General features: G+C 45.7%; 2 protein-coding genes across 2 annotated transcripts; one reads left to right on the forward strand and one right to left on the reverse strand.

Annotated features, from left to right (window-relative positions):
* Positions 1-29: 29 nt before the first annotated feature.
* LOC311119293 (cyclic AMP-responsive element-binding protein 5-like) lies at positions 30-5,153 on the forward strand. Its single transcript, XM_084194014.1, has 4 exons — positions 30-1,759; positions 1,974-2,210; positions 2,380-2,488; positions 3,374-5,153. The coding sequence occupies exons 1-4, from the start codon at positions 1,370-1,372 to the stop codon at positions 3,475-3,477; spliced, it is 840 nt and encodes a 279-aa protein (XP_084050140.1). The 5' UTR covers positions 30-1,369; the 3' UTR covers positions 3,478-5,153.
* Positions 5,154-8,582: 3,429 nt separating this feature from the next.
* LOC311119292 (TLR4 interactor with leucine rich repeats-like) lies at positions 8,583-11,093 on the reverse strand (the record flags this gene model as incomplete). Its single annotated transcript, XM_084194013.1, has 1 exon — positions 8,583-11,093. One exon carries the CDS (start codon positions 11,091-11,093, stop codon positions 8,583-8,585), a length of 2,511 nt encoding a protein of 836 aa, XP_084050139.1.
* Between the last annotated feature and the right edge of the window lie 3,515 nt (positions 11,094-14,608).

The raw sequence follows: 14,608 nt of genomic DNA on the forward strand, positions 1-14,608 counted from the left end.
CTAAAGCCCCGTTTTATACCTGGTTCTAACATGCATCCTTTGTCCTGATCTTGTCCACATTCTGATTGTGCCCACATTTTCAGAAAGGTGTAGATGATTAAAAGACACATTTGTGATCTGATTGTGATCACCTTAGGAGGTAGTCAGGCACCGATTGTGTCTGGATATCTTGAAAGTGTAGACGGATCTGGACAGAGAAAACATTTCAATCATCATTATCCTGCCTTCTAAAATGATTGACAGGTGACACCATTGACTTATGGCATCAATGTGTCTTAAAATAAATAAATATTATTCTGAAAGACTAGTCAAATAATTTGCATACAGGGAATCTGGTCACAATGCGAACACAGTGGACCGATACGAGACACATATTCATGTGTAGACATATTTCAAAACATCAGAATATAGACAAGATCAGGACAAAGGACGCATGTTAGCACCAGGTATAAACTAGGCTTAAATGTCCTCCCTTTTTTTCACTGGTGAATGGAGCGGGAAAAAAGAAACTACTTCTCTTAAAGAAATATTGCATAACCAAGAGTGATAGTAATGATGGGAGTGCGGTGATGTCATGCCCCAGAAACACTCTCTGTTTGTGTCCCAAATGGCACCTTATTCCTTACAAATGCACTACATTTGACCAGAGCCTATAGGGAATAGTGAACCATTTGGGATGGCCTCTCTTGCTGAGTGTGAGGAGAACGGAGAGCTCACTGCTAGAGCTGTGAAGAGTTGGGAATGTGTGAGGAGAGTTCGTATATAGCTCACCTATTATTTATATTCTATCAGAAATCATGTACAAGTCATATACAGTACTATGAGGTGATATGCAAGTGATACACTGTCAACTTAACTTAAGATATCAAGTGATATACTGTTAACTTAAGATATCAAGTGATACACTGTCAACTTAACTTAAGATATCAAGGGATACACTGTCAACTTAACTTAAGATATCAAGTGATACACTGTCAACTTAACTTAAGATATCAAGTGATAAACTGTTAACTTAAGATATCAAGTGAAAAACTGTCAACTTAACTTAAGATATCAAGTGATACACTGTTAACTTAAAATATTAAGTGTCGTTGATGATTGGCACTTCTTGACCTCTAACTGTTTTCACAGCTGCGAAAGAAGAGAATGAATTTTAAAAAGCAATGATGACATTCTGTTGTATTCCTTTGTTCAGTTCAGTGGTGATATGTTTGATGGAAATGCTTTAAGGCCTTTAAACACCAAGTCCGTTCTTTGGAACAAGTCCGGATTTTGGCCTAAAATAAGGGCATTTAGACATCAGTTTAATTATAATTTAACATTAATTATAATTTAACATTAATTGTAATTTAACATTAATTGTAATTTGATGGTATTAAGTTTTGACAACCTTTCTATTCCTCAGAGGGCTAAAACCATGGGTCACCCTCACCAACACCATCACCAACACCAACACCCCGGAGCTGTCGCCAACAGCAACATGGGTCCCACCATAGGTCACATGATGGATATGATGTCACCGCGGCAACGACACGCTCACCTGCAGCAGCATCATCAGCACCTGCAGCAGGCTCCGCCCATCTCCTACCAGCAGCACTGCCACGCCCCTCCACATCACCTGGGAAATTCCCACAGCCAGGGGCACCAATCAGGGAACGTGCCGCATCATCAGGTCCACCAATCACCTCCCTCGCACCTGCAGGCCAGCCACACCCACCAAACCTCTCCTCACCTGCCCCTCCCCTCCATAGCTGTTCAGGTACAGTACTACTTATGTGTTGTCATGACAACCACTCTGTATCAAGTTTTGTTAGTTTAACATGAGGGTTAACAAGTGGTTGCCATTATCACAGTTAATCACCACTGTTATGTAATTATTATGACACTAATGTCTAGACCTTATCACAGATTATTAAATGAAGTGTTACAGGTTCTTAGTCAATACTGCGTCATGATGATGGTATGTTGTGCAGTTGTCTCCAGCAACGCAGCAGATGCAGTCATCCCAGCAGACACATTCCCTGCATGCAGGCCAGGCGACTGGAGGACGTCGCAGGAGGTCTGTGGACCAGGACCCAGACGAGCGCAGGCAGAAGTTCCTGGAACGCAACCGAGCTGCGGCCACGCGATGCAGACAGAAGAGGAAGGTCTGGGTGTCTGCTCTGGAGAAGAAAGCAGAGGAGCTCACCCACAACAACATGCAGCTGCAGGTAGGTTTATACACACAGGCATACACATACACACACACATACACACACACACACACACACACACACACACACACACAGGGACACACTTTAATGCACAGGGACACATATACACACACACACACACATTGTCACAGTATCACTAATGGCTCTGTCCCTCTGTCCATTCCAGAACGAGGTGACCACTCTGAGGTCAGAGGTTGGCCAGTTGAAGCAGATCCTGCTGACCCATAAAGACTGTCCTGTCACCGCCCGCCAGAGAGAATCACAGGGGTACCTCAGTGAGTAACACCCCTACCCCGCCCATCCCCAAAACACCCAGAGGTACACCCCTACCCTCTACAAAACACAGACTCCTATCACAGAAACCACAAGGATACATACGGTACCATCTCCTGCTGTCCATGTTAATGGGCCTGCTACACTGGACATTTTCAGAGCGTGAAACACTCCTATTCATCTCAATTAAACCTGGGTGTAAGCAGAATGCCACGGCTCTGTAAGAGGCTGGTGCTGCTCTGCTTAAAATTACGCCTTGGTACTATTTTAATAAATTAAAGGCATGTCTCACGCCCGAGAACAAGTGCCGGCAAAAACGTTTCAAGTCCAGGGTAGCAGCTAAAAGCCTCATGTTTTCCCGACACCCCAGTATAGATCCCCTGTGAGGGGTCTCCCCAATTCAAGAAACATCCAGAGTCAAACATCCAGGTGTCTCAGACACACAGGGCTATATTCTCACCATGGCTAGTACAGGTTAAAAAGCCAGACTAAAACCATGTTGCACCTTGATGATGGATTTAAACATCCATGATGTGTATCCTTGTAAGAATGATTATCTATGTAACCAGCAAGTACATTTTCTGCAGTTATACAGACAGATGTGCTTCATTGGTATATTTTCTATTTTTGCTTTATTTGCTGTATATTCTACTGTAATGCAAATGTCAAAATAAAAGAGCTATTTTCCTTATATGAACTGTACATGAGTTTTCATTCATGATATAATGCAGGACTACTTTCATTTCTAGTGACATTTTGTACTTTTTTTTTACATATGTTTTTATTGAAGACTTTCCTCTGGACACAGATCGTACACAGAGAGAGAGAGAGGGAGCTGTCAAACACTAGCCAGGTCAATTTGATTGACAGCTGTCTCTTTGCCCCAGGTCCAGGGAGTTCGACAGGAAGTCCCTCCCCCCTGTGTCCCGGGTCGCAGCGGCAGGCCATCCAATCCAACAGCATCTCCACCTCCTCAGCCTCCTCAGATTAAAAATGAAAGCATGGGTGGGTGAATCTCATTAGTTCAGAAGAGTTGGATCCAGGGCTGCCCATGCTGTCCCAGAATTAGCTAATGCTCAAGATAGGAGATGATCTCTGTAGTAAATCTCTATGGTTCAGAATCATCCCCCCTAGAGAACAGGATGTAGTTGCTCCTAGACGCTGAGCTAAGGTCAGTTGTGTGTGTCCCCACGCACACAGGGTTTAATCCCGGGTTCCAGGTAGAGGTTGCCTCTAACCACAGATCTACAATCAGCTCACACTTCCCTTAATCATTGGTGGGTGCATCTCAGTAGTCTAAAATGGCTCCCTCTCCTGGTCTCCTAGCCTCAATGGTAGCTTTTCCCAAACTCGGTCCTGGGGACCCCAAGGGGTGCACCTTTTGGTTTTTGCCCTAACACTACACAGCTGATTCAAATGATCAAAGCTTGATGATTAGTTGATCATTTGAATCAGCTGTGTAGTGTTAGGGCAAAAACCAAAATGTGCACCCCTTGGGGTCCCGAGGACAGAGTTTGGGAAACCTTGCTCTATGGACACAGGTATGACAGAACTGGACTGACTAGCCTCTACAAGCCTTGAGTCTGCGACGGTTGCACATTTACACTGACTTTCCCTAAAGTCTAGAAATCCCGGTTGGACGATTCCCGGATTTCCTGCTTATTGCCTCCTGATTTCTGTAAAACCTGTGAATTTTGGGGAAGTTACAGAAACGTTGCAACCCTAGTCTATGTCTCTCCAACACTGTGATGATAGTCACCTGGGTCATATTGTGACTGGGCGAATCTCAGTCGATCTATGTGTCTCTGTTAGTGTGAAATCAGACATCCAAGTACTGCTCTATCTATTCGAGGACTGCTCCAACCAGGGAAACCATACTTATCGTTACATCATTTAGCAGACACTCTTGTCCAGATCAACTTAAATTAGTGAGTGCATACATGTTTCTTACTGGTCCCCAATGGGAATCAAACCCACAACCCTGGCATTGCAAGCACCATGCTCTACCAACTGAGCCACACGGGACTTCATCACATCACCCTTTTCTCTGAATATGTCAGAGTTAGGTTAAGTCTTGTAACTTACGCCACCACTAGGACCAGACCATGAAAGACTCTCGGGCTTAAAAATAGCCTGTTACCAGGTAAAACTCCTGGCTCTAACCATGAATAAATAATGTTACTCCATTGCGTATGTTTGTGTATGCTACAGTATCTGTGTGTGGTTGTATACACAACCTAGGTCTCTGTGAAATGCAGAACGTGAATGAATACAATACAAATGTACATTTTATACAAATCTATATCAAGACCTGTGAATAGAATGCCTTTGTTTTGTAACAATGTAATGCAGCCTCCTTTCCCTTTGAAAGGAGTATAATGTTTGGTACCTGATTGTTTGGCACCCAGAGTTTTCCTTGACCATGTCACCTGACCAGGATAACCCCTGACCCTTTGTGTAACTCCTATAAAGCACTTACTAGTTTCCTACAGGGTATTTATCATGTAAACTAGGCTCACGCAGTATATTGGCCTATAACCGGTATCTATGTATCCTTCTGTCTGTATTGTGATTGTGTTTTGTTTCATGTATTTTTTTATATATATATATTTTTACAGATATTGACAATTGCTACAAACCGGAAATAAAAGCACTTATTCTCTGGTATCTTATTGTGATTTTTCTGGTTGCCTCCTCCATCAGTAGAGCTGAGGAGAAAATTGTATGAATGGTCTAGCCTGCCCCCTAGTGATCTGTTCTGGAACTGAAGACAGTTGGAGCCACCCTGTTTAAACAATACTCAATTTGATAGAGTCAAAGGTCAGCGATCACAGATTTGTGTTGATTTACCCTATCCATAGCTTAGCTTTAGCAGGTTGAGTGAAAGACAATGGAAGTCAGAGTACCAAGAACTCTCCAAAGTCAATAGTGCTTACTTTTATTCACTATCAGTAGGGGGCAGCCCCAATCCACTATAGTTTAACAAAAAGCAACATATCAGCCTTAACCAAATAGGAATACAGTAGATATGGAAGTGAAGTGAAGTTTCTTTTTCATATCTCAGACAGTGTTTCCTGGTCTGTGTGTCTGTCAGTGTCTGTTGTTATTGTTACACACTATTGAAAGGCTTGGAGTGTTGAACTGATCTGGCATGAGTGTGGACTGGAGTTACTCCACCCTGTCTACACAAACAAACACCTAACTATTGCCAGACTGTTTCTGTCTTGAAACTCACTCACTCACTCTCTCTCTCTCTCTCTCTCTCTCTCTCTCTCTCTCTCTCTCTCTCTCTCTCTCTCTCTCTCTCTCTCTCTCTCTCTCTCTCTCTCTCTCTCTCTCTCTCTCTCTCTCTCTCTCTCTCACTCACACACACACACACACAATGAAATGTGCACACATTTGTTCTCTATGAATGAATATACAGCAATAAGATTGTTGAACTTCCTGACCTTTTTGTAAAAATAACATGACTGTAATATCTGTTTTTTTATTTATATCGGAACCAAACAAACAATGGACTTCAACCATTATTTGCAAAGGCATCCATCTTTTTTTCGTACAGACAAATGGACCATAGGTCTAACTGTCACATTGTCAGGGATATTGTTAATTACTTGCTTATAGCACAATACATAGTTGAGTATAAAAGTATAAAAACAACATATAAAACAGATCATTCTAAGTATTTTTCTGCCAACCAGCAGCTATTTTAAGATTTTATTTTCAGGCACATTGTACAAAAATGAATGTCTATTACTTTAATATTAGCACCAGATGAAATCAGGAAATATTCTCTCTCTCTCTCTCTCGCTCGCTCTCTCTCTCTCTCACACACACACACACACACACAGGTGCAAGGAAATGGGAGAGGAAATGCATGAGGCCAAGAGGAAGTCGAGGAAGTCAGTGGGATTGACTTCCTGTAGTGTCTGAATCAGCCCTGATGAGCTCAGCTGTTTGGTCACCCATAAAGACAACCCTGGTCAAAACACAGCCCTAACTGTGGCTATGCTGTGGTCATAACACAACCCTAACTGTGGCTATGCTGTGGTCATAACCAGGGTCAGATTAATACAGGGGCTTACCGGGGCTGAAGCCCCTGGGCCCAGGGTCATAGGGGGACCAAGAGGCAGCTAAAAAAGAAATATAAAATAAAATAAATATATACAGTATATATCATATATGTAAAATATATATATTTTTCACTGCAACTGCCAACCACAGGAGGATTCAGGAGCCCGCTCTCAATGTGTGTAGACAGCCTGCTGCTGTTCTGCTAATCATCAGATGGGGGGAGGAGAGGAGGTAGGGGGGCACACGTGGGTAACTGGGGGGCCCTGCTTTGATTGGTACTGCATAATAAATAAATGTGACTGGCCAATTATGTGAGTCAGGGGCTGGGCCAAAGCCCATAGGGGGCCCAAGAGGCAATTATTTATATTTTATAATAACATAAAAAAATTGTTTGTATTATTATTATTATTTTATCCAACCACAGGAGCCTGCTCGCAATGTTCAAAATACACCAAATAGCATAATTTAGCCACAGAGGATCAATAGTTTCAAAAAAACAACTGGATTAAATTTGATCACAAGCGCATACAGGTAACTGCCAAAGGAAACACCAACATAGTGTCTTAAAAGGGTGTTAGGCCACCACGAGCTGCCAGAACAGCTTCAATGCTTCTTGGCATTGATTCTACAAGTGGACCTAAACCATGGCAGGAAAATGCACCCCACACCATGACATATTATTTGTAGCCCTCATTTACTCAAGTGTTTCTTTTATTTTGGCAGTTACCGGTTGCCTACAGTCGAGAAGGCCGTGATTTGGCCAGCATGCGCACCAAATATACAGCTTGTTGCGGTTTGTGGCCATTAACATATAATCCACAGAGTTTTGGAACCTCTTACCCTGGCAATTTGACTATTAAACTCATAGGTACACTAGCAATGGCTGCCTGTCCTGACTTGAATGGAAATGTATATGGATTATATTTATATGGTTGGTTGCAGCTATCTGTTTGACTTTTGCAAATTTCAAAATACAATAGCGGGAAAAATTTCAAGTTTGGAAAGCAAATGCCTACTGCTGAAAAGAGAAGAGTTTTTCAAAGTAGCACTGTTTTTCAAAGTAGCTCATCTTGAGATAAGCTATTGCCAAGATGAGCTCATCGGTAATCACTATGAGTAGTAGCCTATGGATTCATCTTCATCATTAGGTGAGTCAGTGTGCCACTGGAAATGTTATTTAGTAGCCTACTGTAGCCTATTAAAAAATATATATATATATATATATATATATATTGCTTCCTAATACTGTACAATGTGTGTGTTGCTTCATTGGTCTGGGCTATTGTTTGTTTGAATTCAAGACCAGATTGATCTCAGTTTGTCAGTGTCAGAGTAGCCACTTATTTCGGTCATTTGTGTGGTATTAAAAAATATTCAGCTAATGTCTTTTATCATGTAAATGACGTAGAATTGCATGAAATGTGTTTTGTAAAAGGCCAATTTTTTTGTGTAGAAATCATAAAAAAACGTCTCTGCTCAACTGTAGCTTATGCCACATGGCAAATGTTATTATGGCTTTATTATGAGGGGGATGTATCTTCAACAGTACATTTAGCACGCATCCAATTGCATCTTGGTGCACGGATTTGTTTACAGCAAATGATGGTGTGCTGGGAAGTGTGTGTGTGTGGGGGGGTTGGCTTAATTCGGCCCTGGTCACAACACAACCCTGGCTGTGGTCCTGCTATGGTCATGAAGTGCCCTACAGTGCAGGTTAAATACCAGTCCAGTCCAGTTCTGTCTCTGTCTCTACAGCACCTTAGACATCCTCCTGAGGATGCTCCTTCCTCGTGATGGTGTCTTGGTGTCCTCAGGTTCTAGATAAGGGTTCTACTGTTGGATTATCTAATGGCTCACAATAACATGCATAGGACATGCAGGTCACACAGCACAATTGTTTTCAAGTTCTACACTCTTAGAAAAAAGGGTTCCAAAAGGGTTCTTCGGCAGTCCCCATAGGACAATCCTTTTTGGTTCTAGGTAGCACATTTTTTTCTAAGAATGTAGGTCTCTAGGGTTCTACTAATCAGAGAACCTCTGCATGTTGCTGTTGTCTCTACGGGTGGGGCTGTTGTCAAGGAAACGGTCACAGGGGAACTCAATGAGGTCTCCCCCTTCCTCCAGGGTTCCGAGCCGTGGCGGCCGGCTGCTCTGGAAACTGGTAAAGTCTGTCGACACAGCCGCCGTTGTTGCCATGGAGCCGCGGAACGGTCGCCGCGTGGAGTACATGTGACGCACATGCACCGATGACTTCCTCCTTTTCAGTTTCCGCCTCATACTCCGCCCTAGCCAGGCTCCACCAATCACCAGCAGGAGGACGGCGTTGACGGCCAGCGTTGCAATGGTGACCAGGTGGAGGTCGGAGGTCAGTGTCCCTTGGCGACGAGACTCTTCTGGGAGAGTGACCAATCCAGCACAGTGGTCCCTGGGCGCCACCTGACACACGGCCCCTCCCACCACCCCCTCCACACACACCATGTAGGTGACTTCTGGGCTGAGTTCTCGTAACATCACCGACCGCGCCCCTCCACGGGCATACACATAGCGAGGGAAACGGTTGGATGACCCGAATCGGTCGAACAGCAAGCGGTAGTGGACCTCGTCTAGTCCCGGTCCGGCTCCCGGTGGGAAGCGGCGGTGGTGGCGTGTGGTCCAGTGGACTGTGGCTGTGCTGGAGGCCACCTGGTCGACGGTCACGTTGGTGATGAAGTGGCGGTTGAACACACAGGGGTCGGTCATTGTAGGTAGATCACCCTCCTGACCGCTTCTGAGAAGGTCGAAGCGCTCCTCTGAGGTGGTGAGGAGCTCTGTGATTGGCCCACTGAGACCCTTTCCATGGCTATTTTGGTTGTCAAGTGTCTGAGGCACGGTTGTGGTTGGGGGCATGGGGTTGTTGAGCGGAGGGGCTTGTGTTTGAGGAATGCCACGGCCCAGAACGGAACCCCGCCTCCCTTTCTCACGCTTCCCAGCAGCCTCAGCAGAAGGTCGCGACCTGGGGCTGGCGGATATTTTCTTCCTCGTCTTCCTGTCTGACGACAGGGATTTGTCCCGCTCCTCTGGCCCTCCTTGGTCCCGTTGGATACCCACCTCCTGTTCTCCCTCCTTTCTCTCCTCTTCCTCTCTACCCCTGTTCTCTTCCTCTATTGCCTTCATCTCCACTCCCCTCTGCTCTTCTACATCCTTCCTCACCTCCCCCTCTCTCATTGTCCTCTCCACCTCCTTCTCCAGGACCCCCCCTCCTCTGCTCTCCTCAGGCCCAGTTTGGGTCTCACACAAGTGACTCCAATTCCCTGGGGGCTGTAGCTGGGAGCTGTTGACATAATCCAGATACTTCCCCTTCAGTGTCGCTGGGTGATGACACTGCACGAAAACGGTCAGCAGCTTCCCTTGAGAATGTGCCGACATCATCCACTGTTTCAGCTCGCCCAGGCGGCAGTCACACGTCCAGTTGTTGCCATGGAGATCCAAATCGTAAAGGCGGCTGTTGAGGGCGAAGATGTGACCGGAGAGGCTCGTGAGACAGTTGTCTTTGAGTTTTAAAACCCTCAGGTGCTTCAGTTGTTTAAAAGCCATCGGGTTCACGGTGGAAATGTGGTTGAGACTAAAGTCCAGCTCCTCGATTCGCTCCAGCGGGTCAAGAAGTCCCGCGGGAATATCTTCCAGTTTGTTCCCATCCATCAGAAACTCTCTCACGCTCGACAGCCCCTTCAAAGCCTCGCTCTCCAACCGGAAGATTTTGTTATTGCTGAGGGATAGTTTAGATAGCTTTTTCAGATTTTGAAAGACGTGGTTTCCGACGTATTGTATTTCATTTTCAGAGAGCAGCAAGGTAGTCAGTGACCTGAGCTGGGAGAACGTAAACACATTACGCACGGCCGCCTGATTGTTCTGCGCCAGGTTGAGAAAGCGCAGTTTGGTGAGCTTGGAAAAGGCATTTCTGTGAATGTGGCTCAGCTGGTTCGATTCTAGATGGAGATAATGCAGATTAGTCAAGCTCTTGAAAACCGAGTCCTGTAACAGTTCTATGGCGTTCCCATCCAACCTCAGCTTCACAACGCTCTCCAAGTTACCAAACAGCTCTGGAGTGATCTTCTTCATGTTATTGTTATTACCATACAAAGTTGTCAGTTTTTTCAGTGACTGTAAAGTTCCTGGGGGTATTGTTGATATCAGATTGTTGCCCAAATACAGCTCCTCCAATTTGGAGAGCTTTTCAAACGCTTTAGGGTGAATGGTCTGTATTTGATTATACTGTAAGTTCAACCTTATAAGATTTCCATACCGTGTGAAGTCGAAGGCAGAGATGTTACCGATGAAGTTTCCCCCGAGGCTGAAGACAAGCACATCCTCTGGGACCCGCGAGGAGGGCACCTTGGGTACCGCGCGCAGCCCCCGGTTTGTGCAGAGGAGGTGCTGCGCGTGCTGGCAATCACAGCGCTCGGGACAGAAGCCGCTGGCGGGTGAGGGTGAGAGGAGCCCATCACAGGAAAAAAGGAGAAAGCAGATGACCGCCACAGAATTACCGGTATCCATTCCCAAACGGCAGTTGGAACAAGCTTCTGATGCAGCATTCCCCTTTGTGTTCAAGTGCAGTTACCCCGACTCTCCACTCTCACTTTCGCGTCTGATACATCCATTATCCACTTGTTGCTCCCAAAATGGGGAGAGGAAGTTTCTCTGCCCTTAGTTTAGTGTGCAGAAGTGTCTGGATCCATGGCTAAACAGCGCTGTCCATAAACTAAGTTAATTTGTGCACTGCGATGTTAAGCCGTGTGAGGAAACGCTCACCTCCCCAGAATGCTCCATCCCCCAATTGGTCATCTGGTGCAAATTACAGACGTCCGCAAAACACAGGGTTCAGGCGCAGAGCACACACACTCACACACACAAACGCTCAGCCCCTCCCCCGCAACTCCCGTCCTCGCCAAGACCAGATGTGGACAGCGTCTGGCGCACAGGATCCAGAGCTGCGCGCGCAAATACGCAGAAGCGCGCGCATGAACACACACACACAAGTCCTCTGAAACTAATCAAATGCGCGGGAGAAAGGTATGCATATACCTTGTTGTATTCGAGACAGAGAGAGAGAGAGAGAGAGAGAGAGAGAGAGAGAGAGAGAGAGAGAGAGAGAGAGAGAGAGAGAGAGAGAGAGAGAGAGAGAGAGAGAGACTGAGTGAGTGAGAGGTGACCGAACCCTTTGACCAAGTTTTCTGCACGCCCCCGCACCCCCGGGGGTTGCGAGGCAAGATTCTATACTTGGTATAGAGAAAGCAGACGGGAAGCCTTCCTTCCCACAAAGGTCCCCCTGACTGACTCGGTCTTGGACTCCCTCCTCGCGCACGGTTCAAAATGCATAATGGAGCTGTCCAGGCAGCATATCACCAGAGGAAGAAAAGACAGATAAAGAATAGGTTATCTCAGTTCCACACTATCTCAACTCTTGCACTAAAGAACAACACCTTAAAACTGTGTTACTGCTGGTATTAATGCACTTCTACAAGATGGAGAATATGGAAGCGTGAGAAAAATAGAGAAAGATATCTTGCAGGCCATTTACCCATGCCTTCATCAATGAACACCAGCTAATTCAAGATGGCCAGTCATAGGTGATACCTTAGGGAGGGTTGGGGCTCAAACACACATGGTTCACATTATACAAGAGCAATTCAGGTCATGGTGCCTGTGTTAAGACTACAGATCACTGCCAAATCATTGTTTAGGATCTCTACTTGAAAGGCTGCGTACAAAGCATGGTCTATGTAGTGAGTGTTCAGTGCACTGAGCCATGTAGTGGACTGTATGCTGTAGGTTCTTGACTAGTCTTTATATTGTGTAACGCTGCCTACTGTGTGTGAGGATGTAGCATAGCATAACATATGCATTTCCGCAGACAGCCCAATCAGATCAGCTCTTTTGCCACTAATTGGTCTTTTGACCAATCAGATCACATATTTTGCCACTAATTGGTCTTTTGACCAATCAGATCAGATATTTTGCCATTATTGGTCTTTTGACCAATCAGATATTTTGCCCCTAATTGTTCTTTTGATCAATCAGATCAGATATTTTGCCAATAATTGGGCAAAATATCAGAATTGGGCTGCCTGTGTAAACGCAGCCTTAATGCCCCACAGCTTGTAACAAGAGGTTTGGATCTTGATGGCACAAGAGGAAGTGCACTTGTACAGTAACCACAACCTCCATATCTTGTAAAAGATCAGAGTAAAAGAAGTAGTGGTGTAAGAATCACAAAAACAACCTGTGAAAAACGTATGCCATCTTTTACCGCAGATTTGGCTGCAGATTTGTCATAAAACAGTGCTCACACACCCCCACACAGACAGTTGTGCACATGCACTGCACACACACTGACATTAATGCACGCATGCACAAATACACACAAAAATGATTTAACCACCCCATGAAAGCAAGTGATGCAATTTTTCAGTCATTTATCTTCTGTGACTATTCTAGCTGTAAACTCCTAGGATTGCCAACAGTGAGGAAGAGCCCAGAGAAGAACATTAGCCCTATAATGTCTCTCCACAAATCTGGGATCAGGGGTGCTCAGGCGTTATGTTATGAGGGAGTAATGAGTAACTGTGTGTGTGTGTGTGAAATGCAGCCCAACAGGGAACCCCCCCTGCTTCAGCGAGGTTATTTCCTGTCTAGGCCTTCACATACATTTTTCTCTCAGTCTGACAGACTCTGATGGGAGGAAGCTCTCTCTCTCTCCCTCTCTTTCTCTCCATCTCTCTTTCTCTGTACGCACAAGTGTGCGCTTGCGTGTTTGTGTACGTGTGTGTGTGTGCCTGTGTGTTCTTGGACTGAGAAGGAGATGAGAGGAAGCGTTTATAAGTCCAGAGGTCTGTCTGAGAGCCCAGATACAGCCCTGGGGTGTCGTTTATCAACCTTGCGTACATTTCTTACTAAATTCTGGTGTAAGTGGAGATTCTAGGACTTGTGAGCGCCACAAATTATTGGGACTTATCAAACTGTCGCATGCAACGTATACACGTTTTCATTGATAAATCAGAGCCATGTTGTATTTGTGCCTACAACCAATGTATATAAATGGATAAAGCCATCAATCACATTCCTATGTGAAGATTCGATAGCGCATTGAAGCCAAATTGAAGCCAAATTAAGTCAGTTAAGATGGAGTCTTATGGAGACGTAACAGGAAGTAAAGCTGCAGACTAGTGTCACACCCTGGCTAATGGACTCTAGTTATTGAGCCAGAGTGTGTTTGTGTCTATGTTTTCTGTTTCTATGTTGGGTGTTCTAGGTTGTTTAGTTCTATGTTTAACTGAGTGACTCCCAATCAGAGGCAACGAGTGTCAGCTGTGTGCTGGTTGTCTCTGATTGGGAGCCATACTTAACTGTCTGTGTTTCACTTTGTGTTTGTGGGTTTTTGTTCCGTGTCGGTATGTTTAACCGTGGACTTCACGAATCGTGTTTTGTTTGTTACTTTAATTTAATAAAGTCATGTTTGGTTCACACGCTGCGCCTTGGTCTACTTCGCCTTCCCACGATCGTGACAGAAAAACCCACCATACAACGACCAAGCAGCGTGTCCAGGAACACACGCAGGAGGTGACTCTGGTGGATGTCCTCCTCGGTTGGGGGCAGATTACCGAGGAGGAGGCCGTCCGGTACCGGAGGGCAATGAAGGGGGAGACCCAGGCAGGAGAGGAGCAGCGGCGTCAGCAGTGCCATCGTCGGACGGACGAGAGGCACCCCCAAGAATTTTTTAGGGGGGGGCACACGACATGGGCGACTGGGCAGCAGGAGGCTGCCACAGGGCGTAATAGGAGAAGAGGAGAGAAGGCCACCGGGTTTTGGGGGCCAGAAGGCAGGTTGGCGGAGCCTGGATGGAGAGCAGAGCCAACTCCCCGTACTCAGGCATGGCAGCATGAGACTGGGCAGGTTCCGCGGTATGCGGAGCTGCGCACTGTGCCACGAGTGGTCCGGCATAGTCCGGTACGTCCTGTGCGAGCACCCCGCACGTGTTGTGCGAAGGTGGGCATGCAGCCAGGACGGAGTGT

The sequence above is a fragment of the Coregonus lavaretus genome (genome assembly GCF_964263955.1).
Source record: "Coregonus lavaretus genome assembly, contig: HAP1_SCAFFOLD_8698, whole genome shotgun sequence".
Taxonomy (NCBI): Eukaryota; Metazoa; Chordata; class Actinopteri; order Salmoniformes; family Salmonidae; genus Coregonus; species Coregonus lavaretus.